Source organism: Phyllopteryx taeniolatus, chromosome 9 (genome assembly GCF_024500385.1).
Source record: "Phyllopteryx taeniolatus isolate TA_2022b chromosome 9, UOR_Ptae_1.2, whole genome shotgun sequence".
In the NCBI taxonomy this organism is placed as follows: Eukaryota; Metazoa; Chordata; class Actinopteri; order Syngnathiformes; family Syngnathidae; genus Phyllopteryx; species Phyllopteryx taeniolatus.
This window is the reverse complement of record NC_084510.1, coordinates 16,630,074-16,658,055: the sequence shown is the minus strand read 5'-3', so window position 1 is coordinate 16,658,055 and position 27,982 is coordinate 16,630,074. Positions and strand designations below refer to the sequence as shown.

General features: G+C 41.3%; 1 protein-coding gene across 2 annotated transcripts; it reads right to left on the bottom strand.

Annotated features, from left to right (window-relative positions):
* Positions 1–17: 17 nt before the first annotated feature.
* LOC133483624 (arf-GAP with GTPase, ANK repeat and PH domain-containing protein 1-like) lies at positions 18–27,109 on the bottom strand. 2 transcript variants are annotated; one of them, XM_061785086.1, is made up of 21 exons: positions 26,693–27,109; positions 26,445–26,596; positions 24,916–26,109; positions 19,966–20,024; positions 19,799–19,886; positions 19,314–19,399; positions 19,075–19,216; positions 17,100–17,234; positions 16,884–17,005; positions 15,372–15,533; positions 9,122–9,205; positions 8,766–8,870; positions 8,506–8,665; positions 6,809–6,937; positions 6,594–6,731; positions 6,362–6,421; positions 4,685–4,836; positions 4,119–4,209; positions 3,085–3,307; positions 1,554–1,857; positions 18–529 (listed from the first exon to the last, which is right to left on the bottom strand). In XM_061785086.1, the coding sequence occupies exons 3-21, from the start codon at positions 26,024–26,026 to the stop codon at positions 248–250; spliced, it is 3,633 nt and encodes a 1,210-aa protein (XP_061641070.1). In that variant the 5' UTR covers positions 26,027–26,109; positions 26,445–26,596; positions 26,693–27,109; the 3' UTR covers positions 18–247. The 2 variants fall into 2 exon arrangements, with proteins under 2 accessions (XP_061641070.1, XP_061641069.1); XM_061785085.1 differs by having other exon boundaries at positions 26,445–27,109.
* Between the last annotated feature and the right edge of the window lie 873 nt (positions 27,110–27,982).

Below are 27,982 nucleotides of genomic sequence, written 5' to 3'. Positions count from 1 at the left end.
ACTTGAGATTTCCCCCCCCCCCCCCCCCCCAACAAACTTTCTTGACTTTTGTTGCATGTGCCAGTTTGCCAGTTGAACTCTCTCTCTCTCTCGCTCTCTCTCTCTCTCTCTCTCTCTCTCTCTTTCTCACCAGCGCAGTAGCGCTTGTGGCACAGGACGAGTGCAACATCTGGCCACATGCTCCTTCATTCTGAATGTGCAGGCCTCAATCTGACAACAATCCTTTAAAAAAAAATTCCCTCCAGTCTTATGACACAGCTTTTCTTGACGTACTGTAGCTGAAGCTCGCGCCGCCACCCCTGTGCGAGATCTTGAGGGTTGTGGCGACCGGCATGTTCGGAGTCATGGCAACGGGGATGGCTGGGTTGGCTGCGGATGTGAATCCGGCAGTTGTGGCAAAGGAAGAGGCGCCTTCATTGGGACATCCGTACTGCAGCAGGATGTCGGCGCACTCCTGGCTGCCCGCCATGCGAGCCAGGGTCAGTGCTGTTTGCCCCTGAGCATCCCTGTACCGAACGTCACATCCATACTGATGACAAGGAGAGATAAAACAATATGATTCACATTTTAAGGAAATATACTTGTATGGTATGTGACATCACTTACACCTTCTTACACATAACTGGAACGCCTTGGGTGTTTCACACTTTTTCTTTTTAGTTTTAAAAAAAAATTATTATTAGGTGATGTTTACTATCAGCCTGCCTACGGACAACTAACTGGACTCTATTTGGTTGTTGAAGACTTTTCACCTTTAACCCAAAAGACTTCTTCAGTTCTATTTTTTGGGGCGTGGAGTCCTCCTATTTATGTGTCTGGTGGGTGTGTCTCCTGGGGGTTGTTATTGTTGTTGCAAGGTGTAAATATTGTTTTACAATAATACTTAATATATTCATAATTTCATATGTACCGAAGCGTGGAGAGTCTCTGTGGCTGAAATTCATGCTAGCCTTCGCAACAAAAATTATATTATTATTAATTATTATTATTATTATTATTATTTACTCCATTAATTCCCCAGACACTTGATTCTGTACAGATGCACAGTCTAATTAGATCCAGTACAAGAGCTTTATCATAAATTCCGCCTTTACAAAGATAACCAGAAACAATTGTAGACAATCGCAACGTATCCCTTCAAGTTTTTTTTTTAATGCACAAAAAAGAGTGCATTTGCTTCACTAAAGCCCCACTGTCTCTTTTAGCCATTCAAAAACCTAACAAATATACCAAAAATTAAACAGATGAAGAAAAGACACGTTAACACAGTATACAGTATATCAGCAAGATATAATCACTGATGATAATTGTCACTCTCATGTAACTAAAGGCAAAAAATATATATATATGGAAAAACTCCATTGCAAACTGCAACCATAACACTGTACACTGAATAACTCTCTGACAGTGTCAATCAAAGCTGAGCATTATTATCTTTGCCAAGGCAGAACTTTTCATAAAACTCTTATAAATTTCATAATGTGGTGGTCAGAGAGTGTACATCCCGGTCAGCAAAGCCACAATGGGATAAACAAAGAGGGAAATAAACTGACCCAAACAAGAAGCTGTGTCATCACCACGTCGGCCTGCTGACAGGCAGCATGAAGGGCTGAACCGGGCAGCCGCAGTGCCAGGAGGGACCGGGAGGAGAGCGACATGCTGGCGGGGCCGTTGATGTCCTCCTTAGTGCAGTGGGCCAAGAAGAGCAGCAGTTTGGGGAGGTTGTGCTCCATCGCCGCCAGAAGAAGACGACCGGACAGTGTGATGTCTGGACTCTCATTGGGAGTGGGAGGAGGCAATGGCGCCACAAAGAGTTTCTGCTCATATTTGGCCCGAATCCATGACTCTCGTTCCTCTCTGAAAAAGAAAATAAAGTGGTGGACCGTCAGGGACAGCGATGTCTACTCTGCTGTCCTAAACACAAACAGAAGCACTAACCTACACTTACAACCTAAATTCTAATACGTGTTTCATGAAATTGTATCAATTTATCTACAACAGACTAAGACTCTAAGACCTCTTCATTTTGTAGTATTTCTCTTGGCTGCACTGCTTCCAGTGCATGTGGATGTTAGATTGTTTTTGTCCAATCAGATTTGAGCCTCTACGAACTGCCATGTCATCCTAAGCTGCCCAGGGCCTTCAGAATCGTGCAGGTCGATGTACAGTAACTACAAAAAACTATATCAGCAATGGGACAGTGTCTTTAACCAATCACATTTCAAATTCACCTCATTGAGCCAGCAATTGTCCAACAATAATGTTAGCATTTTTCCGCCCACTGATTGGCTGGTCAGAGTAAAACTTGTTTCAGCCATGTTCGATTAGCAAAACGAGTGTATAGTGATCGTTACACTTTAGGACATTTAATAATCAGCAACTCTGGTGAGTATGATGTATTTCATTTTTCTGACATTTTTGTCACATTATTAGATAAATATTGATTCTGTACTGCTCCAGAAGATTCATGTGGCACAATTGTGTGCAGTTACAGGTATATTACATTTTTGTCTAGTATTGATGGTTTCTATAATTGCCTTGTGATAGTGGTAGATTAAGTCGGGTTAAGTCGCCACTAAAGGCCCAGGTACCAAATGCATGGCCTGCCATTGACTGCGACGGTTAAACACATCTTTATTTCATTCTGCTGCTCTTCTCACCAAGTTCTAACACTTCTTCTGCAGTCCAGTTTCTCCCCTAAAGGAGCCAGACCCTGGAATTTGCTTCCCAACGAGTTGAGACTGGAGACTGATACTAATATATTTGGCAGTGACCAAAAGATGGCTCAAGTCTTGACAAAGCTGCTTGCATGAAAATATAGATGCTTAATATTTAAACTACCTGCTATGAGATTGATTTGAAATATGGCCCAGTTAATTTGTTTGTATTCTATCTTCCTTTTTGTATTTTACCTTCTTGTAATTTATGTACCATCTAAAAGCCTCCTGTGGACAAAAGTTGTCAAATAGCACTCGTGCTAAAACACTTAAAGTAACACATCTGGTTTGGCCAATCTTTTTGTGATGGCCATAGCCACTAAACAAATAAACATATAAATACAAATAGTATTTTCACTGTCATTACCGGGTAGCATCAGGCGGGGGTTTACGGTGGCCCATGGTGCGAGCCTCCCATATACAGTTAACCATATGGTTGCCAATGGCACTGAGAACCAATGTGAGCTCTCGTGGCAGATCGTCCAGATCCAGAGAGCGAACGCGCGAAACGTGAGTCCCCAAGTTCCTGTGGATCCCTGAACACTCGATGCATATGAGGGCGCCAAGGTTCAAACTGGCCCACGTAGGATCTTTGAAAGGAAAAAAAAAACACCCAAAAAACAATCACAATCAATCTTTAATCAACACTTAATAGCTACTTCCTAGGGTACACAGCTAAACAGTCAAATGAAATCCAATACAAAAGCTGTATCCGAGATACTGTCTTTACGAGGATGATAAGGCTCAATTTTTATCAACACCATCACAGATGTATTAATTTAACAATATGATTATTATTTTAGTTTGCAGTGGTGTTCAACTTTCAATATTTTGCACGTCATCTACTAATTAAATAGGCGAAGGTAATTTTAACAACAGCTTTCAATATGATGTAGTGCACCACTGCAAATTATAACCACAATAAAAAAAGATGTTAAAAGTTACATTTATACCTTACTAATATTGTCCATATCAATTATTTTTATGATTCGGTAATTTGATGTTATCAAATTTGTTCTCGAAAGAAGACTATAGTCACTGAGGAAGAAGATAGAGAAAAGTCTCCTTCCTCCCACATCATGGTGACCCAATTTGATGCAGTGGAACAATTAACATGAGATCAAAGTGTTTTTTGCAGCTTGTAATCAAGATTTTAACACTGATTTCTGTAATGCATTGTCTCATCCTGAGAGTTTTTTCCCCCTGCTGTGATCAGTTGAGTGTGCAAGAATGTGAGACATTACTCTATAACTAATGAACGACTTTGTTCTATTGTTCTGTTGAGCGTTTTTCATTTTTAAATGAATGCAATAGATGATTGATACATGAATAGCTTTAAGCAGTCAGATATGACATGGTCGACAGACACAAAAGGTTCAAATAGAGAAAGATGTCACTAACTGGGAGCATCGCAGTCGACGCAGAAGTTGTTCCCTTTTGCATTGCGAATAGCCTGCAGAACCATGGCGTCGCTCTGGCTGTTCTTGCGAGCCTGTGAAAAATAAAGTGTATGATGTTAGCTATACTGTTCTTTATGTAGAGCAATGACTGTAACTGTCTGCATGTGAAGAAAATGTATAAAATGACTAGAGATATTAAAAGGGTTTGACCCGTAAATTGTTTCCATAAAAAAAGAACTGCATCATTGCATAAACTCGTGATATTGGAGGAAATTACATTTTTAAGCACTCATCCAAGGATGTGTCCTTGCAGCAGTGCGAATATGAGCACAAGACAATATTGAGTGCGTACGCTTGAAATCACGACATGCTGGCTTCACCAGTAGAAAATCAATTAAACTTTCTTTATCTTTTTGACAAAAGCCATCATGACCGTGTTGTAGGGTCATAAATCAAGAATGAGATGTTTAATTATATTTTTTCGGTGCAGACAGACAGAAATGAATACAAGGCGCAGGACTTTTCAAATACTATGAATTTGCATGAGTGTGTATGTGCGTGTCTGACCTTGTTCTTACTACTCTCACACAGCTGCAGACTGGCCAGGATCTGGCTCTCGATGACCTGCACCCAGGAGTCTCTCTCCTCCACACTCTGGGCTTCAAAATGCCACGTCTGGCCAGAACTCGACACAATGAGGAAGTCAGTGTTTTCTTCATCTGTCATACACACACAACCATACAAACTCTCAATCGCAGCTTATTTTGCCCTATTTATTAGGAATTTTCCTGCATAATTGTTACTATGCACTAAAACGTTTTATGTTAAACATTGCTAATTATCTTACAATATTACTAACTTAGAATTGTAATGTGTTGTAGACTTCTACATTATTTTTGTGTCATTTTCACCAAAGCAACTGTGGGATTATAAAGTACGACATTTAACCAAACAATGACCAAATAATGTGTTATTCAACATACAGCATATAACAAAATCATTCAGACGAGCATTACATGGTGTTTCAGTATATTTATATTGTAGATTTAATGTTTTTCTTTTCTGGTTTTGTAGCCTATTGCATCGTTGAAATAAAACTTCAATAAATTTATTTGCATGGTTACGCACTTCAACATGTACACGGTCCACACACTGAGTGGCATCACAAGCAATCAGTGGCACTGTATTGTTATCGACGTCGTCGTCCAATGATGCCGTGACATGAACTACTAAAAATATTTTGTAGTCGACTATAATGTGATGAAAGTTTCCAAGTCGTTTCATCAATGACGTCATAGATTTTTATTTATTTTTTATTTTTATTTTTTTAAGCACAGTACAGCAGCCCCCAACCTTTTTTGTGCCATGGACAAGTTTCACGTAAAGACATATTTTGATGGAACAAACGAATAAAAAACAATGGTTAAAAATACATCTCACCATTACACCGGATGTAGTTGTTGTAAATATTAATGGTTTCTATTCAATGAGGAAGTTGTAAGATGGCACATCATATCCCGTCTCCCAAAAATTTCATATTTCTCTGTTGAACTATTTCTATTTCACTTCTGCTTTTAATGTATTTGAGAATAGACTTTCTACGGGTCTCATTTTGTTTATAGCATCCTTACAGCCCTATAGTACACTGACGTCAGTCGTCTTGCCCTCCTTCCTTGCCACCAGTCCCGAGGTGGCATGAATATTTTAAAACTAGCAGTGATTGGACTAGCTGAAGCTAGCGAGGCTAACCGCTAGGCTCTCCCACGACCATGTTATTTTTCAAACTCTGGCAGATGTATGACGACTGGGACATTTTGTTGGCCGCACTTTTCACTGCTCCACAGAGCGTTATAGTCCGGCGACGAGGGAAGATGGACGAGTCGAAAGTGTAATGCAAATTGGCTGATTGTAAGATGAGATGCCAAAAAAGTGATTGGCGATTAGTAGACTTCAAGCATTAAACGTCATTTCGAAGTACTAAAGTCAACTCATTGACTAATTGACTAATCGGTTCAACCAAGAGTTCTGACTGAAATGTAGGTCAATGACAGCATAGATAGACTGAACACTGTTTTGAGCGAGGACAAGCACAACAGTTGTCTGTTTGTAATATTGAGGAGCAATGTAGCCTTGCTTCATATGATGCAATATATTTTGTGACACAACAACAGTAGGATGTCACATGCAATACTACAAGAGTGCAGAAGATGCGACATAAGAGGACATACAGTAACTATACATTACCTGTTTTGCTCACGTTTCTTAAGCTCCCAAAGCTTTTAAGTTTCCACATTTTGCGCTTGGCTGGAAAGAAGAAAAACAGTTGAACTCATTAACAGCTGACGAATTCTGCAATGTATCTGGTTTATTTCGTGTAAAATGCCAGTAATAACTTTTTTTGTTAAATTAACGAATAGGTCAGAAGTAATTATAAGTCATTCATTTGTGAGTTTTAGAATATGGAGAGGCTCATCACCGTCTGCTTGGCCAATGGTGGCGTCCCCTTTCTGGTTCATGCTCTTCTTTCTGCGATGCTTCTTCCTGTCCTCCACCGGGGACGTGGAGCCAACGTCTTTGGTGGACGAGGAGCTGGACACGCCCTCAACTGCACAGTCTGCTGACACATTCCCATACACTTGATCATCTCACAATTTTATATAAACTTTGAAGAATTTCGGTTCTTTCCCTCACCGACACTTTGAGCGTGGTTGGAGACGTTGGAGGAACATCGCTGCACGCCTCTGTTACTCCTCAGGAAGAGACCGCCTCCCAGACCCTCCATGTCGTCCACTTGCAGGAGGCTGCTGGCACTGACAGGAACTACGACAAGCATCGAGTCAATGTATGAGTAAAAAATAAAAAAGCCCAAATTTCTCATAATGTTAACACAATAAAAGTTTGGGATTTCATAGATTCATCTATCGTTCGTGCTGCTGTTAGACTACATCGTGAAGAACAGAACACAGTGCTCCATGTCAATATCCATCCATCCATCCATTTTCTTTACCGCTTATCCTCACTAGGGTCGCGGGCTGCTGGAGCCTATCCCTGCTATCTTCAGGCTTGGTACACCCCGAACCGGTCGCCAGCCAATCACAGGGCACATAGAAACAAACAACCATTTGCACTCACATTCACACCTACGGGCAAGAGTTTTCAATCAAGCTACCATGCATGTTTTTGGGATGTGGGAGGAAACCACAGTGTCCGGAGAAAACCCACCCAGGCACGGGGAGAACATGCAAAATCCACACAGGCGGGGCCGGGATTTGAACCCCGGTCCCCAGAACTGTGAGGCAGATGTGCTAACCAGTCGTCCACCTATCCGGCAGTGTCAATATCATTCATTTATCCGTGTCCAGTTGCCACTCCAAGGTTGCCACATTTTCATTCGATTGTGTTCCATTCACAAGTGGATAATATTTATTTATTTATTTATTTATTCATGTTCAGGTGCCAAGTATTTGCCACTTCACTGCTACTATTTATGTTGTAAATATGCAATAGATATCTGTGCTCCTGCTGCTGCTTCTATTCCCTTGCTGCTGTAAAAAACTGAATTTTGCAATGGTTGGACAAATACTGCTACATTCTATTCATCCCCCACCTGATTCAATGTGTTTTTGTTTGCTAATAAATTGCTCACCATAGGATGTTTTCATGGCCATTAATTTGTTTGTTAGCAGGATTACCGATATGCATTAGACTACTTAACTGATTTCCATAATTTGGTGTGATTTGGTAAAAGACTCCAATTAAGACTCCTATAGTGTGAATCAGATTTTAAATACTTTTTCATCATTATGTCAGCACGGTGACGAGTGGTTAGAATGTCCGCCTCAAAGTCAAGAGGTTCTGGGTTCAAATCTTGGCTCACGCCCTCCTTTGAGGAGTTTGCATGTTCTCCCCCATGCTTGAGTGGGGTTTTTCCAGGTACTGTGGCTTCCTTGAACATTCTGAAAACATGCATGATAGATTAACTGAAGACTCTAATCTGGTATGAACGTTTGTTTGTCTATATGTGCCCTGTGATTGACTGAGGACCAGTCCAGTGTACCCAGCCTCTCGCCCAAAGTATGCTGGATGGGCTCCAGCTCACACACAGCCCTAATGAGGACAAGAAATGTGATGGAGTTTTCATAATTTTCTTTAATTTCTCTATAAACAAAATAGGATTTGCCAAAATGTTGTAATATGCAAGAGTTGGATATCTCTGAATGCCAAAGATTTGGCATTTATCCAAATGAGGATTGTTATGCCTTGGTGGAGCAACATAAAGCAACATAAAGAGGATTTGGTGTTGGCAATGTTGATTAATTTCAATATATTTTCCAGACATTTAATATCAATCAAGGTATGCAACCCAGAGCAGTATATTTTTTTCTCACCCAGGCTGACACCCTCTGGTCCCTGCCCATCTTTGACCCTCCCGTTGAGCCCGACTGGAGGGCCGCCAGTAGGTACAGCACGTGGGGGACGTTTGCCTGGCACCTTCACCGTCACTCGCAACAGGTCCATTTCTTTCCCGGGGGTATTCAGCATGTAATCCTGCCAAGTCAAACAGCCTTCATTACCACCAACCACCAGCTGACAGTGATGTCGCAGCATGGTAAACCCTTGAAAGCGCTCTGTCAAAACACACACTCACATTAACATTGGAGTGGTATGACAGTATGCCATCACTGGAGAGTGTGACGTATTTCTTCTTCCACTCTTTGTTGAGTGTGTTCCCGCTGCGCTTGAGCAAAAAACCCTGGTAGAGGTCACAGAAAAAAAAAAGTGAAAATGCACAGTTAATATCTTGTGTTCCTCTCACACGGTTAGGCAGCTTGGTGGCAGGTGGCGGCCAAAAACACCCACAATGTATTTGTCTAGCCAATATGGGGGATGGCATTCACACAATGACACCGACTTATGTGTCATTTGAAAGTAGTCCTGGTGTGATGTCCTCTGCTGACGTTCATTGGATGGACTAGAAATTTGGATTCTGCATCTTTGTCTTACCTGTTTGATGGGAATGAAGCGCCCACTTCCCACATCTCCTTTGCTGTCTGCACTTCGCCTGGCTGAGTCGCTGCCTCTTCGACCCTGAAGGAAACAGAAGGGGACAAAGAAGGTGCTTTATAGGGGGGCAAGAGTGTGGTGATGCTGAAACTATTGCACATTGGAATCTCAATATGCAATGGAATGTTGGTTGATCTCCAATTCTTTGGCTTTCAAAAATGTTATGTCCTATAGGAAATAAATGAAACTGCATCAATCTATTCCAGTGTCAAACCAGCACCATGGTACCTTCAGGCAATTTTTATTAGTAACAATTTTAAATTCCTAATTGTCAAAGATCAAATCCATTTTTTATTTTTTATTTTCTCTGTTTTTAACAATTGCAGTTTTTACAATTTTCTTTCTTTTTTTTTGGGGGGGGGGGGGTGGTGGTGGTGGCTAAAACGGTGCATAGTGACACACTTGGGCGCCACCCCTTCCCCACTATATAACAACTGATAGCCTTTGTTCCGTCAGTAGTTACATTATGCCCACCACCCTAAAAATGCATCTTCCCTCGATCAGAGATTTTACAGAAAATTTCAGTGTTATTTAAATTCTCAAGTATTGTACATTTTTTGTTATTCATTCATTTTCCGTACAGCTTATCCTCACTAGGGCGGGCGGGTTGTAGCCTATCCCAGCTATCTTCGGACAAGAGGCGGGGTACACCCTGAAATGGTCGCCAGGCAATCGCAGGGCGCATATAAACAAACAACCATTCGCGCACACATTCACACCTAAGGGGCAATTTAGAGCCTTCAATCAAGCTACCATGCATGTTTTTGGGATATGGGAGAAAACCCAGAGAAAACCCACACAGGCACGGGGGAGAACATGCAAACTCCACACAGGCGAGGCTGGATTGGAACCCGGGTCCTCAGAACTGTGAGGCAGATGTGCTAACCAGTCGTCCACCGTGCCTGTGTTATTCAACATATGTTGAAATGCAAAGCACTCTGGGGTTTATAACTAGCAGGACGTATGTGCTCAAATGTTTGTCTGTCATGTGGTGTTCGCCACAGGCTGCATTACGTAGACCACTCGCTGTGTGTAATAAATGGTTAACTTTTCCTAAAATGTCTCTGTGTTGTGGACCCACACACTGACACAACACCAAGCAAGGCGGTGACATATTGAACAAGCCCGCCGCGGAGTCCGGATTTTTGTTTGGCGGCGTGCGAGCTAGTGGCTAGCTTCTCTCATCGTGGAGTGGAAAAGCCTCGCGGCTAATCGGTGGGATATATTCCATCCACCGGAGGCTTTAAGGGGATATATTTTCACAGCTCAAACATATACGGATGATTAATATGCATATGCTAGACGTAAAAGGGTATTTGACAGTTGTTATTTAAAGGGGGGATTTAATGTACGGACCCCCAGGAGTTCTGCACTTGAGTTTCTCGTGAACTGTGAAACGTCCCGTTCAGGACTAATTTTGTTCTTCTTTTCACCACCTCGAGAAAGAAAACATTCTCAACTCCTGTGGAGTATGTGCAGGCCTCACAATCCTCATTCGCTGCTTCCTCTGCTCCCGGCTCACCACCGTATCATTCCCAGCTGGTCTATGACACTGAAACACTCTGTCTCACAGCTAACGACGGGCAGGCCATGCAACCTTCTGTTAGGGCGATAAAGGTACGCTAGCAATGGCAATGAAATAGACCATCTCACAACTAACGATTCGCTTAAAGACAGCATAAGAAATTATACCAAGCTAGAGATGTTAGAGACATTAAACAGAGTGAAACAAATTAATTATGGCGGAAATTACACAAAATTATAAATATTATTTTACATTTATAAGTGGTCAGCCATGTGCAAATCATGGAGATAACTCAAAGTGAAGTGGTCAAAGTTAGGCAGTGGCAGATACCTGGGTCTTCAGTGGGGCCAACAATCCACATTTTAATTATAGACTATCACGTCGGAATTATAAAACCCACAAATACAAAAGAATGCAACTGTGCCCCGTACATCATCTGAAACAGTTCAGTATCAATATTTGTTAAATACCATAAAAACATACATTTAAATAAAATACATCATACACACTAGAGAAGCTGATTATTAAATGTATTAATGCGTGCAGATCACTACCGACGCGTTTTGCTGGTCGAACTTGGCTGCACCAAGTTTTGATCAGAGGACAGGAAAATGGTGACGTTGTTGTGTACCAGCTAGCTGGCCGTGTGAAGCAAATATTAAATCCGATCAGTTAAAGAAGCAGTCCCATCGCTAATATAGTTTAAATTAGAGATGTCCCGATCCGATCACGTGATCGAAATTGGTGTCAATCTCGTGATTTTCAACTGATGGAGTTCAGGTGAAAAAGATCGGTTTTATTGATTTTCTAACATTTTAAATGTCACAACGTGGCAAAATAATCCAAAGGTACAAATATTTTGCCAAATGGCACAGTAATGGCTTTGTTTTAGATGACTTTTCGCTGTACTTTTAGTACAGGTATAATATAAGTGACTTAAAGAGACACGCAGACGTTTGTGTGTGCGTGCGTGACTCACACACACAAAAAAACGTCTCTGCCCACCCTGCGTGTAGTTTACTGTACAACTAAACACCCAACAAACAGAATTACACACATTGTATATTTAAATGGAAGACACACATAATCGTTTTAGAAATCACCAGCTTAATGCTAACAGACAACGGAAAAGCCCTTTGACGGGGTAGCTAGAATTAGCATTAGATCACAGGTGGATTTACCTTCAAAAAACAAATATTTATACTCTAAAGACACTCTACATAAACACGGGTAATATAAAAATACTCACAGGCATATATGGGTCCTAATCCGTGAAAAACAGATTAAATTAGTGTTTTCTTGCAACATTTTTCTTCTATTCTTATTTTAGTTTCCTGCAAACATGTAGCTCTATGCATGCATCGCACCACACTGCCCCTAACAGGCCAAGTCATACACAGCAGGAACAGCCTGTGGTAATTTTTTCTCGGACTGTCTGACATGAAATCAGACAAAAGATTTCCAGTTTTAGGTCAATTAGGATTAGCAAAATTAGTATTAAAATAATCTAAATATAACACAATTTGTTTTCTATTTTTTAAATGGCAAATATTAATTGTTTATTTATTTATTTTTTTTATATTACTATTTTACTTGTTCCTAATTTATTTTTGGGTTGTTTTGGTTGTAAACTTATTCACACACACACACACACACACACACACACACACACACACACACACACACACACACACACGAGCACACACACACACACTCAAACTATCCCTGAAAGTCCATGTCGAGAACCACAAGCAATGAACCATATACTTCAAGAATCCAAATTGGGTCCACACTGTTCCAATCAAGACCTTCAGCAAGCAAATACTACTGCCCTACAATGGCTGAAGTTCTTGTGCCACAAGAAATGATGACTACAATGTCATCTGTTTTTGCACATCCTCCTAAATAAAATCGACTGGAAAGGGAAGGATGCTGGCAGTGGGAGAGAAGCAAGCTACATAATGAGCAGGTCATAAGTCATTTGCATGGCTGACACATTACAGAAATGATACCTCCATTATAGTTACACCAGCTGGCAAATTAGACTTAACTTGCTAAACGCTTTTAATTGAAGGGAGCCCCCCCCCCCCCCCCCCCCCCCTCCCCCAGAGAAACAAAGGGATTAGAACATGCATACTCCGTACAGGCCAATTAAATGGAACCTTTGTGGTTGAGCGTGACTCAGCTAATGTATTTAATAGACGTTACACCGGTCTGATCGGCCTTATCGGTATCCGCCGATATTTAGCATTTTATGCTGATGGGCTGATCGGCTTTAATGTCATAATTCGCCGAAAAAAAAAAAACATATCGGCGGTGTGGGACAGACAACATGTCTGAGACAGACAACACGTAATGCCTGGATAAGACAAATTTGCTCTTTCACGATAGCACTATGCCATACTACTGAAATAAAATCTTGTATTCCGATACCACCGTAACCCGTTTTTTACGATCATTGGTCTTTATCTTGTCAACTCAAATGCGACTGGATACACTCATTACCATGGCGAGGACAACAAGAGTGGATTGCTCCGACTGTATTATAAGAACAAAATGGGGAAAAACTTGTGTTGGTGGTCACCGGTGCTCAGGACAGGAAAAGATGTTCTTCTAAGACTTGGTTGAGGTATGTTCACGTACTTTTAATACGATACGGCTCGCAAGCAGGCAACAAAACGTTATGTAGCCTAGCAAGCTACTGCTAGCACTAACGGTTGTACCGGCGTTCTATCAAATCATGCTCTCTAGTTTTGGTGTGGGTGAAGTAATTTAATTACAGTAAGTTAGCACACATTATTTCTGTCATGTTGTAATGTTGGTTTGACCTGACTGATTAGAATACACGATGTGACTAGATCAGTGTTTTCCAACCTTTATGGAGCCAAGGAACATATTTTACAAGTGAAAAATCTCACAGCACACCAGCAAACAAAAATGTCACAAAAGGTGGAGACATTAATTACTGTATTAACTTCGTGCCTTCTAATAGAAGACCATTCTTTTGTTTTGTCTGTCACTATGCCTCACTGGCATAAATAGATGAACAAAGACACATTATTTATTGTAAATATAATTTTTTGAGCAATTAAGTAAACAAGTATATACAGTAAATGAATATGTCATTTAAATAGACACATTGCTCCATCTTGTGATCAGATCGGTGATCGGTTATCGTTTTTTTAAACTCGCTGATTGGTGATTGGCTCCAAAAATCCTGATCGTGTAAAGCCTCGTATTTAATCATAGATAAAGCCAGTGTCGCTGTTTTACGACGTAATTTTTCAATTGGTTAAACACAGAGGTGGATAGAGCAGCCAAATATTGTACTCAAGTAAGAGTACAGATATAAGAGTACTTTATAATAATATGACTCAAGTAAAAGTAAAAAGTAGTCATCCAAATATTTACTTGAGTAAGAAAGTACTCAATGGAAAACTACTCAAGTAAAGAGTAACTTGTGAGTAACGTCTGATATAGATATATATATATATATCCATCCATCCATTTTCTGAGCCGCTTCTCCTCACTAGGGTCGCGGGCGTGCTGGAGCCTATCCCAGCTGTCATCGGGCAGAAGGCGGGGTACACCCTGAACTGGTTGCCAGCCAATCGCAGGGCACAGAGAAACAAACAATCATTCGCACTCACATTCACACCTACGGGCAATTTAGAGTCTCCAATTAATGCATGTTTTTGGGATGTGGGAGGAAACCGGAGTGCCCGGTGAAAACCCACACAGGCACGGGTAGAACATGCAAACTCCACACAGGCGGGACCGGGTTGAACCCGGGTCCTCAGAACTGTGAGGCTGACGCTCTAACCAGTCGGCCACCGTGCCGCCTATATATATATATATATATATATATATATATTAGTTTTTTAAAATCAGAGCATAAACATCAAATCAAATTTAAAAAAATAATAATATATGGGAGTCGACACACACCTGCCACCTTTTAAATTTTTAACTGCCCAAAAACCAACAACACATACATTGGGCCTTACAGAAACATTATTGCCCTTATTCGCTTAAATGACTTCATGAATAAGCTGTTTGCCGAACAGATATAGTGATTGTGTGTGCGTGTGCGACACCATAGGATAGGGCTAATGTTGCCATTTCCACTCCCAAAACAACAATACAAACATCTGCAACTTATCGCAAGGTGTTTCCTTAAGTTAGAAGTGGGCTGAAATATCCAAGTCTCCATGATAAAGCTGTTGTTTGAGTCTGTAAAATAAGCAGTCGCGTGGCTTTTTTTTAACCCAGAATAAGTCATTTTGATTGGCCCGCGAAAACTATGTGCGCGGTCATGTGACTGTCTTGTGTACTCTGATTGGTGAATTGGAGTCAAATGACATTAGTGATCCCGTTTGATTGGCGCAACAGGCACCCTATGCGGAAGTTGAAGATGGAGTCTAAAAATAGACGCGCACACGCAAGAATGAATAAATAAAAGTAGCGAACGGCATGTCGATCATTGTAACGGAGTAAAAGTATTGTTCCTTCTTCACATAAATACTCAAGTAAAAGTAAAAAGTATGGTGCATTTAAAGTACTCTGACAAGTCCAGTTTATGGAAAAAATTACTTGAGTAAATGTAACGGAGTAAACCACCTCTGGTTAAACATATTTACATCCTTGTGCTTGGCATATATTTACCGAAAAGCGTGCGGTGCGTCTGCGGGTGGCACTGCGGACTGAGCCAGGAGTGCCACTGTCCTGTTTCTCCCCTCTTGCCGACCTGCCAATCTCTTTATGGCTAATCACGGGGGTGGAGGGAAGTGAAGAGGAGTAATCGCTACTCTGACCCCCATTACTGGCCTGCAAACGAAAGAAAGAGAAAGCGAGAGAGAGAGAGAGAAAAAAAGAAAGAGAGAGAGATAGAGAGAGAGAGAGAGAGAGAGAGAGAGAGAGAGAGAGAGAGAGAGAGAGAGGTCTTCCTTGAGTCCATGCAGTAGTTAACAGCAACACGTGTGAAATCATATTAAATATTTCCCATCACCGCAAAAAAACGCAATTAACACAAATAACATTTTTTATTGGAGGGTGATATGAGCCACATTACTTTTCAATGAGTGTAATTATTTCCTGTACTTTAATTTTATTGGGTGGCTTTTGTTTGAAAGTTAAAAGAAAAATACATCATATAATTATGAGAAGAATGGGCATTTGACTGTAGGGAAAACGAATGATTAATCAATCAATGTAAAAAAAAGTTTTTGAGGATGAGAGAATGTTCTGAACTCCTGTCATACTATGAGGAATACTGCTGATAGGAGGTATGCATGGCTGTTGGCCTTATTTGGTCATGTTGCCTTTGTCTCGACAGCAAACTAGTTGAGACTGAATGAACAGCACCATGGAAGCAGTTGATTAGTGCTCTCCATTTTGCCCCAGTTGCAATTCTATATTGAAGAGTATGCGATATGGACTCTTGTATTACTAATTCATATGGGAGGCTGTCTATATGCCTCAGTAAGTGCTGCTGTTTTGGTTAGCAATGGAGTTAGGCACTGAGTTCAAATGCGCGGGTGTCAATTGCATGTAGACAATAGCGTCTATGCTGAGTTACAGTGATTACCAGTTTGTTTTTTCTTGAGGGGAAACAAGAGGGTGTTTATTTGGGGAGAGGTGCTTATATGTTTCAAGCAGACAATGCACCCATTGAGAGTGTCACATTTATTGATAGGAGGTGACTATTTGAGGAAATATGGTAAACGAAGTTAACATTAGTGTCTTAGTGTGTCAATAGAAACATGTTAAGAGGTCAAATGGTGGTGTAAATGTGCATTTCTTTTTAACATTCAAACACAGACTTGTTGTTTATTCTCCTTTCACAATGCAAATGAACACTCAAAGCAAACTGACACTGGCATTAAACCCAGTAGACAACAGTCAAAGTAATGCATCCATCCATTCTCAACACCACTTATCCCATCAAGGTCGCTGGAGCCTATCCCAGCTGACTTTAGGCGAAAGGCAAACTACACCCTGAACTGGTCACCAGTCAGTCGCAGGGCACACACTGTATAGACCAGTCGCACTCACATTCACACGGCCACTGAGTGGGAACTGAACCCACGCTGCCCGCACCAAAGTCAGGTGAGTGTACCACTACACCATCAGTGACCACAGTCAAAGTAATGTGACATATTTTTTTCGATGGTTTACCTGTCCTGTAAAGACACCAGAGACTGGGGTGGAGCCTCCAGAGTGACTAGGAGAGTTGGGAAGAGATTTACAGGAAGCCAGTAAAGCGGCTTGCTTCTTGGCCGCCATGATCTTCTGAGCCGCTGGAACAAAATAATGACAAACAAATTTTCACCAAAAAAAGACAGGTTTCCCGTATTTGGTCATACATTAGTAGTTGTTGTGGCTGTGACATACCATCAGTAAAAACCCTGTTAACGTTGAGTCCATACGTGGCGCATGTTTCGTAGTAGGTGCAACGGCGCACATCCGAGCAGAGCTGCCTGGCCCGAGCGTCATCGATGACCCTGGGGTTGCTGTTGCTGATCTTATCTGGAGAAGACACAAATACTAAATCCCTGCTGGAAAGTAGGGAGTCCACTCCAAACATATCTCCTTTAGAACTCTAAACTATCGCATCTTAAAGACCTCACTGGCCTACCCCCCTCAATGGAAAATGAGGAAACAGCAGTTGTATTCACATCCACTGCTTCTATTTGCTGTGTCTTTGTCTCACTCAAAGCGCTCGAGGCAGAGGGTCACTCCATAAAGAGACTTGCTTCTGTTCAAGGTTTCCTCTATAGATGGGAGCATTTCCTTCACCCTGCCACAAAAGGTTGCTCGTGGGGATTTGATTCTGAAGCACTTCTACGGTGTTAGGTGGTTATGTAAGGTTTTAGCAGATCAGAAATGGTTCACTTTTATTTTGACAAATGCTTATAACTTAACCAAGGAATTTTTTGGGGCATTTAAATTTAAACCTACACAACTTTCTTGGAGCTTTTCTGGTCTTTGTGGTCGAAAATGAATGCACACAGAAAATACAAAGACCCAATGCATGCATTTTATTACCTCCTACGTGGCACGACTCAGATAGTCAAATCGTTTATTCAGAGCAGATTTGCGAGTGGAGGGAGTGGGTGTGTGTGAGCTAGATAAGCGATGAAGTAGGTATAGGGTAAACAGAAAATCAGGTAAAAGGATTAAAAGCTGTTTTGTTCCTAAAAGCTGTTTAGTTGCTAATATTAGTTCCAATTGTTTACAAATTTTGCAAATCTGAATGTTTAAATTTTCAGGTCCTCAATTAAGTTTAAAATCACTTAATTTAAAAGACACATTTTAACTCAAATTTTTTTTGTTAAAAATTAACAATAAATACTTTTAAATGTTATTTGACTGTACGTGCCTACATAAAAAAAAAGAAATATAAATACCGTAATTTCTCGTGTATAATGCGCACCCATATATAATACGCACGACTCAAAGTTGACCTCAGAATTCTGGAAAACCCTTCTACCTGTGTATAATGCATTTTTACAATGCATAATTTTGCTTCTACCCATATGATCAAAACATGAAGTATTATCTGTATTTTGTTAGGTTTTTTTTTTCCAAATAATTATTTTGAAGTTAAGCACTTGGTTTGAACACTTAATCCTTTTTTTTTTAATTTACTTGCTCTTATTTTGAAATTCACAGCCCTACTTTTATTTAGTATATTAGAAAACACACAGTTGTGCTCATATGTTTGATTACCCAGGAAGAATTTGTAAGATGGGTACAATTCTTTAAAGACAACATGAAGGACCAGGCGAAACACATTTTATTTTATTTAAACGGAATTCAAATTAAACGGTCAAGCATTTCAGAAAAGCATTATCATTAAACAAAACATAACCACAAAAAAATTAATGATGGTTGTTTTTCAGTCATCAGTCATATTAAAAAAAAAAAAAAACAGTATTTCACAAATTGTGCCAGGGTATGTAAACTGAGCACAACTGTACATATTTTGCAGGCGTAGCCCTGTCATATTGGAATGAAAGTGTAGGTTACACCTTTTTTTTAACCACTAGATGGCGGCATACATTTATAAAATGTGAAAGCTTTTTCCATTTGCCCCTATACCTATGTATAATGCGCACTATTGACTTTTTCGGGGGGGGGGGGGGAAATGCGTGTTATACACGAGAAATTACGGTAGTTGTGACTGAATTATAATGCATTTAATACATTATAATGTTCAGGACCTTGACTTGAAGAAATTTTTCTGGACTGGACCTCTTTAACCTTTAATTGATTATAGCTGGTGCAACCTAAAATGTAATAACTGGCTTACCAATGCCTCCCAATAGAACAAGACTCCAAAACGCTACGTTCATGACCGTCTCACCCTGTGTGCCCACGACTACGAAAGGTATCTCAGTGACAGGCCGGTGCACAGCAAGCTGGTGGTAGATCTTGTACACTTCCTGGAAACTGGCCTCGTTTTCCAAACTGAAGACCAGTATAACTGCGTCTAGCCAGCTTGCAAACTGAAACGAGGCAGACAAGGAACAGACGCTCACAATACACAAGAGAAGGACTGACTTATATACAGTATATCCAAGCTAAAGTCGGTTCCCAACACACCTGGGCTCCTGGGAGTTCAGTTTCTTCTCTGATGATCAACAAGTGGCTCTGTCCATCAATCAAGACATCCTTAATGTACTGACGCCCTGGATAATGCAAATAATGATTAAGACTTACTATAGAAAACAAGGAAACCACATAAATGTTAACTGTGTATATTTAATTCTCATACTAGATGAGACATGCAAGAATGGAAGTCCACCAAAATTAAATGAAAATGAAAATCAAAAAATGAGTTTTACACTAACCAGCCACAACATTAGGTATAATTGTGCAATCCACTCCATACATCTATTTTCAATACCGCTTGCTCAGGGTCTACTGGGATAGGCTCTGGCTCACCTACGACCCCAATGAAGATAAGCGCTATAAAAAATACGTGGATGGATGGTATTATTGTGGTTGTGTACCTAATGTTGTGGCCAGCGAGCATATGAGTCAGTCTGTCATGAATAAATGTGTAGCTAATTAAAGGTGAAACCTACCCTCTGCATTCTCCAGCGACAGGTAACTTCCTGTCAAGTGTCTATGGACCAGTGCAGACTTCCCACTGCATAGCCCTCCCAGCACAGCCTGAAACACACACATGAATGAAGGCACTAAGAATGTATTTTAATATCAAAGCTCTGATTATGAAAGAAGACAATCTTACCAGGTGAAGTTCTTGTACAGTTTGAGTGATGGTCCATTCCTGACTGCTGGTGCATGTCGCTAAACCCAAAAGGAGAATTTGGTTAATAAATACATGTAAAATACTGCCTTTAATGTAATATCGCAGTTAGTGGTTTGGTGGGCAAGAAACTGAAGCCACGTTTTAAAAGTCTTTTTGGTCTTGGCTCCTTGGCTTCTCATGAGAGAGACATCATGACGACGGAATGTCTTTTATTTCTGTGGAGTTGATTTCTGACTTGTCCTTGAGTTTCGAGCTGTCATCTATCACAGAGGTTCTCGAAGCGTGAGCCAGTAAGCTTCCTCTCAGTGAACGTGAAACAGCCTCCCCGACTCCCCATCCTCCAATATGCACTCTCTAAATGCCATATTCAAGTTATTAAGGTTGTTCTGGTGCATGCTACACTGTTGTGTCCATTAAGACACAAAAAGACAAACCCAAACAAGGAAATTCATTACAAAACAAACCTCAATACTCCCACATTCACATTTTTAACAACAAAAATAAAACAGAAGAAAATTGTCCCGGCGGCCAACTGGTTAGAGCGTCTGCCTCACAGTTCTGTCTCAACATTTGATTTAAATCCTTTTACTATTGGCCCTTGTTAAACAAAGATATAGGCGTTCTCTTTCAGTAGGAACTAAAAAGTGACTCATTTTGACTTGTAGCTTTGTAAGCTTAGCAGGATTAAAATATATATACGGTGGTACTTTTAATTATTAGTTTCATTTGTCATTCATTTTACTTGTATATCAAATACATTTTCTCCATTGAAATGAACTGAAACTCCATGAATATGTTCCAGCCCCCAGGAAACACACAGACATTTTTTTCTACGTTTAAACAAGGAAAAATAGCATTTTAGTGGACAAAAATATAACAAAAATAAAAGGTAATGTAAAAAAAATATAGTGTAATTATACATACTGTCGTATTTTTTAATTTGAAAGTGTGCCTCTAGGCCTGGAATCAAGCTGGCTGGTGATGTTTCAGTGTGAGCATCAGGGTGTGAGTTGTGGAATACAGCAGCTCCCTACGAGGGTTCTCATTTTGTATATGTGTTTGACTGTCCTGTTCAATACATGTCTACAAGTGCATCAGTGATTGTGGCTCTCCTTGCCCATACTGTATGTGAGGGGATTACAGTACAGTAACTTAATCGTGACATTTTCTTTTTCACTTCACTCCAGCGGCGCTGTGTCTGAACTTCACTCGTAAGATGGGACACTCAAGTTAGTTCATGCAACAGTTTATGCAACAAGGCTTAGTAAGGACTCACTAGCCTGAATTGGTGTGGAGAAACGAAAACTATTTATGCTCCAAGTTCGAGACACATCCCAAAACCACGGATGGTATCATTCTTTTGGAATGCAAAAAAAGGAAAGTTAAGATGCTTGGCAGAGAGACCAATGTCCATCCACAAAAGTCGCTATGTGGAAACACCCTCATTAATATCACATTCAGTTGTAAAGTGGTAGTGGAGCTGCCTAACGGCCATGGAGGCTGTGTTTTTGCGTTATTTGTTGGAAGCAGACTTATTTAGTTTCTTTAGAATTGCTGAAAGGACGGTATTGTAAGTGGGGGATAGGTGGTGTTGTAAGCCACCTTGTCGCATGAACTGATGAAGCCTGCTTCGGATGAGAGGAGAAACCTCTTCTAAGACAATAAGAACAGTCCAGTTGTGATCGATTCAATACCCTGAGAATAAAAGTACAGTTATAAGGGCAGTAAAAAATGGCAAAGACCAAGCACTTTAATAGGTTTTTCACTATATAATGTTAAAGCACCCTGGATGATTCTGCTTAAGGGATGGATGAACATTTATGTGGCCATGGAAACCATTGTCAGCCTGCATGACTCAGTCTGTTTGCACACACACACACACACACACACACACACACACACACACACGCACATGCACATGCACACGCACACGCACACACACCCACACACACGCACATGCATGCACACCCACACACGAGCAGAAGGTCTTTTTGTGATGTGCAAAATGCACCCACTGTGTCGTCTGCCACACTGGGGAAACGTTCTACGTTTAAATCCATTTGACGACTGTCCCCCTCCCACCGCTTGCCCTAATCCACCATCTTTGGGCAATTCCCACACTCCCCTCCATCAGCGTCACACCACCAACCAAATAACAATTCTCACAGCTGGCTGTTGCCATGGCAACTCCTTTTTCCAGAAGCCTCTATACAATGAATGGTCTCTCTCGGATGCGGCGACATGTGAGAGGCATAAAGAGGTTGTGTCCACCTCTGCCCGCACAGCACAAGACTGTGTGTGTATGTGTCACTGTGTGTAAACTAGAGTTTATACCATTTTGTGTTATTTACAACAATATATACAATATGCTAAAGATTACAGGTTAAGCATAGACGATGTTACTCACTAAGAGTCAACATGTCGTCACAGTGAATGCTGATGACCAGGCCACACAGAGCAGGAAGTGCATGAACACAGCTCTGTGTCTCCCCGACCTTAATTATTCATGTCCCCTTACTCCTGACAAATTATTCAGCGCTTCCTTCGATCCCACAATCACCGTCATAGACAACGTCCTCCAGCTTAAGGCTTGATAAAACGGTGCAAGTTATTCCAATTGAAAATATCAATATTTTATGTCGCTGTTTGTTTTTGACTAGAACCATTTTCCTGTTTGTTTTCAATCCTATGTGAAGCAGTGTTTGTTTAAAAAGTTGCACTTGAGGCCCCAGGAGTTATTCAACGATAATTAATTTAACAAGCTTGACACATTGTCTTATGCTGAGATTTTTTAAATGTCAGAGTTAATCACTACCAGGAGGACATTAATAATGAATGCCATTTAAAGAAAATAAAATAAAAACATTGGCATTATAAGGAGAGATGTTAACAACTCTATGTTATAGGAACAATTTGCTAAACAAATCACCTCTTGCCTGAAATATTTTTCAAATTATGTTTTCCTATTTTCCATGCTACAGTGGCATATAAATGTCAAAATACCCCTGGTTAAATGCCAGGTTTTGTGACATATATTTTTATATATAAATATATTTTTAGATATTATATTATTTAAACCTTTTCAATGTTATCTATAAACTGTAAAATAATAATTATTTCCTTGGTTTAAACAGGTAAGGCAATTGAGAAGCATTTCACATTTACAATGCCGACCTGGAGGCAATTTAGGGTTCAGTGTCGTGCCCAAGGACACTTCAACAGTGGCCAGTCGAATTGCCAACCCTTCAGTCAGTTGACAAGCCCTGAAAAAAAAACATTCTTTTTGAGAGGGGAAGTAAAAATTAGATAATTTTAATGCTGATGTGCACAAACTCTTACAAGTGGGGACATGGCTGTGTTCAGAATTAACTGAGCACACTCAAACTGATCAGTCATTACACACCTGCCACCATTTAAAGCGCCTCTGATGAACCCCAAATGTATTTGAGGTGTTCGACTACGTTTTCCTGAATTTACTTTGCTTTCTAGCAGAACCCTGAGGATTTTGAGCTAACACTGATATTTCAAAGTGGTCATAATTCCCTCCACCTTGACTAAAGCCCTAGTTCCAGCTGGAGAAAAACAGCTGCCCCAAGCATGATGCTGCTATCACCATGCTTGACTGTAGGTATGGTGTTCTTTTGTGTTGTGTTTGCGCCAAACACACCTTTTAGAATTATAATCAAAAAGTTCAACCTTGGTTTCATTGGACCATAACACATTTTCCGACATGCTTTGAAACATTTCAACTGTCGTCTTGCAAAAACTTTGAAACCAAGGTTGAGCTTTTTGCCCATAACTCCGAAAGGTATGTTTGGTGTCAACGCAACACTGCTCATCAAAAAAACAACACCATACTAACAGTCAAGCCTGGTGGTGGCAGCATCCTGCTTTGGGGCTCTTTTTCTTGAGCTGGAACTGGGGCCTTCGTCAAAGTGGGGATAATAAGAAGGGGGGAAAAAGCCTACTAGAAGAGCTGAAATGTATTTGGTGTTAACCAGAGGACCTTTAAATGGTTGCAGGTGTGTGCTGACTTTCATTTAACATGAGTTTGAATAAAAGACTGGCATTTGAACAGGGGTGTGTAAACCTTTTAAATCCACTATGTAACCCTCCATCGAATTGAAGATATGAATGAGTGCATTTTAAGTGCAGCTGTAGTGTATTTTTGCCACTGTGCAAATATACGAAAGGGTAACAGGCAAGTGTTTAAACATGATAGACATTCAGCATCAGACTAAGCAACCCCATCTTAAATCACAACCATTTCATTATTAACATTTTTCTGTGAATGCTAACTGGTATCAGGAAAGTGTATAGCCAGAAAAAGATTCAGCGCCTGGTCAGATTTTAAGTTATAGTTTTCATATGTTGGGTATCTTCCAACTATAAATGACAAAACAGTGGCAAAAAACTATGCTTTCAGACTATGCTTTGCATAAGAGTTATTAATGAAACATGTTTGCCATTTTCCATGTTTTTTATATTTAGAAATTCTTCATATCTCTGATCTTATCTGGCAATCTTTTGCAGCATTGTAACGTCTAGCATAATCTAAAGATTTTAATCAGCTATACTATTTATAACGGGGTATGCCAGTATTTAAAAAATGAGCTTAACAGTCGGAGCATTACTGAGAATCGAGAAGGAGTTGGTAATACTGTATGTAATCACTTTAAATGGAATGACTGCTTCCTTATTTACATTTAGAGAGGTGAGAGGTGATCAATATGTGTTTCTGCTATCACAGTTTTACTGAGGAAATGGAATCATGTCTCTGTAGCACCATTGTGTCATTGACTGTGGAAGAAAGCCAAACTGCGTGAAATAGTGGGCCAATTAGAAGGTTAACGTGGATCTTAAAAGTATAGAGAGCCCACCATAGATCTCTGTCATGCTCTCAGAGAGATGAATCAATGACGAACTTACCCTCCTCCTCGCTGGAGCCCCTCTCCACAGCGGGATAGAGGACGGATGCAGTGCTGACATTTGGGGGCACAGCTGCACTTTTGGAGAAAATCCCACTAATGAACTTGAGCATCTTGCGGTCACGGGCGGGGGCTCTCTGGATTGTTCCTCCTTGGCCCTCTTTCCCTCTCCTGCTGTCCTCAGATAGGCAATGCAGGTCACTGTTATCTAGGGTGCGACTGGTGGCTTTTCTTTGAGGTCTGTTCACGTCGCAGGTAACAGGTGTACCCAAGGAAACCTTAAATCTGTCCTCTTGAGAGGTCTCCCTGTTCATTATTCCAGAATAGCCTCCACTGAGCGGAGCTGCAGGACGAATGAGCGTTCCTCTGCCGTCGCTGTCGGCCCAAGACGCCCTATAAGGCCCCAGAGTTGAAGTTGCCATTAAGGGGGACTGGTCCCCGATACGGTTTTCCCTCCGCTCCAGAGTCTTAGCAGAGTGATACAAGCTGGTGTTGGCTTCTCTGGCTTCCCTCCAGCATGCGGAGTTAGCTCCTGTATGCGACCTCATCAGGACTTCGGGGCGCTGGCTGACCTGAGGCGGCACCGAAAACGGGAGGCTGCAACGCGAGCGGTTGTTGAGCTCAGCTCCGTTTTCCCCCTTTAGGAAGAGCCTAGGAGGCTCTCGGTAGAGCTCCGTCTTGGGCCGCGAGGCGTCGTTGCGAGGCCCCTCTCTGCGTACGGTGGCCTCAAAGCTGCTTCCGCTGTACACCTTCACCATTTGCCTCAACGGGGGGTGGACAACAGAAGTCTCCTTGCTTTTAGCGACTGGGACAAGGTCTTTTTGGTCTCTCCTCTCAGCTTTCCCCCATTTCTCAATCGGGCTGTCATACTTGACACGCACCTGCTCCCCTTGTTCTTCCACTTGTGTGTTTGCTTTGTCCGACACTTGTGGGCCAACACATCCTTCCCCCTCTTTGGAGGCATGTCTCACCTCCTCCCTCTCCTTTGGGCTCCCTTCCCCCTCCTGCTCCGCTTGGTTCCCGGCTACATCCTCTGCCAAAGCCTCAACCTTCACCAGAGTGAGGGAGATGAGGTAGGTGGTTCGTCTCTGTGGGTTGTCTGCTTGGCTCATTGGGACAGAACACCTCAGCACAGTGGCACCTTTTCTCCGACCAGGCCCCGCATGCAAACCTCAGTCATGGGAGCAGGAGTGAACTGGAACAAAGAAGAGATTCTACGATCATCACACAATTTTAGAATATATTTAAAGGCCTTACCCAGTCTAGACTACTTTTTTTGCCTTAAATAATCCCCATCCATGCGCACTGCTACTACTTGTTTCTACCTCATATTCATTCATGAGCCCTTCCTTGCTTTATATCCTGAACTCTTCTGTACAAATCTGACAGGTAGACGCACAGATGGATAGAAGACGACATGGGATTCGAAGACGGAATTATGAATTCAATTTAGCTATCGCTGCACTGATACATGAAATGATAAAAATTTCACATTTCTGCAGCTTTTTTTTTCTTGAATTGTGCTCATACCGTCATTCTGTCGCACATCAGTTACACTGGTCCTTATGCAAAAAATGAAGGATTCCTTTGGCGATCAATTAGTATCAAACAGGACATCAGATGGCGTTGACGAGGAAAAGCTGATCGATCCAAGAGGGAAATAGAAATAGGTGAAAGGGAGCCTGCTGGGAAAAAAATGGAACTCATTCACTTGTCACGATGCGTCTTGCAGCTGGAGCCTCCATTTGACAATGTCATGCATAAAAGCAGGTACTCACAGCATGACGGCTGCTGGGGGAAAACCCTTTTTGTTGTTATGTACCCCAAAAATGGAAGAAATTCTGAAATGCTTCCTTGTGTCTGGATCGGTCCTCCAGAGAACAGCTCCTCTCGGTCACTGCATCCTCTCCTCCGAGTGCCTCATCCAATTAGCAAGTCAATAAAATGTGTCTGTAAGGCAGAGGAAGCCCACCAGCTCACCAGAGCACCTCCTCTTTTTTTCCTCCCCTCAAAGCCCCCAGTTACTCGACCGTAATCCTGCAGCACAACTGGATTCGCTGGCTCCAAGGAGAAGCTAACTGCGAGGTGCTGGCGGTCCTTGCTCACGTTGATCAGATTTTTATCTGTGCACACTACAAAAGAGACAGCAGGGGGGAGACAAACCTCTTGCATGTGCATCTGCCCTGGTGCCCGCTCTCATTCTCTCTCTCTCTCCCTCTGTCCTTTCCAAAGCAATTTATGGGCAATGCCTGCTCTCGCTGCCTAGCCGCTCGCATACAAAAGAGAAGATACACAGGTTGAGAACAATTAGCATATCTACGCTCATAGGCAACATTCAACATCAAATTTTAAAACATGGAAGATTTAGGAGAAGGAGAAAATAGTGGTGGGGGGACAATTAGAATTGACATCTTGGGAGGCACGATGTTAATGCACTATGACAAAAAGACCGTGCCAAGGCCCATTCATCCATCCATTTTTTACAGCGCTTGTCCTCATTAGGTTCGCAGGTGAGATGGAGCCTGTGTCAGCTGACTTTGAGCCAGCCAATTGCAGGGCACGTATACAAAGAAGATAAACAACCATTCAAATTCACATTCACAGCTATGGACTTGTTTGAGTCTTGTTTTTGTCAAGTTTTTGGAATCTGGGAAGAAGCCAAGTACCCAGGAGAAAACCCATGCAGGCACAAGAGAACATTCAAACTCCACACAGGAAGGTTTCGAACCACAAACCTCAAAGCTGTGAGTAAAATGTGCTAACCACACACTACCATGCTGCCCCCACCAAGGCCAACTGAACACCTATATATATATATATATATATATATATCCCTGATTTTTGTTGTTTTTTGTGTTATTTAATGAGAAATGTTACAGTATTTCTCAGTTGCTAAAACACAGAACCGTATTGTCTGAACCAAATGCTCAGTGCGCTGAACCCACTTATATAATTGGTCACCCTTTTAGTAGAACCTTAAGCCCTTTTCACCTAGTAAGTTAGATCTAAGTTGCAAATTTTTTTTTTCACCAAGTAAACACATTTTACACTATGCATAATGGTGAGCA

What these genes read in the sequence shown, in the direction of transcription:
- LOC133483624 (XM_061785085.1), bottom strand. Translation starts at nt 26,026, where the DNA reads ATGAGCCAAGCAGACAACCCACAGAGACGAACCACCTACCTCATCTCC. An exon ending in CGTAGTCGTGGGCACACAGG is followed by an intron (nt 17,235 to 19,074) that starts GTGAGACGGTCA and finishes TGTCTTCTCCAG; the next exon opens with ATAAGATCAGCAACAGCAAC. An exon ending in CAACCACGCTCAAAGTGTCG is followed by an intron (nt 6,732 to 6,808) that starts GTGAGGGAAAGA and finishes ATGTGTCAGCAG; the next exon opens with ACTGTGCAGTTGAGGGCGTG.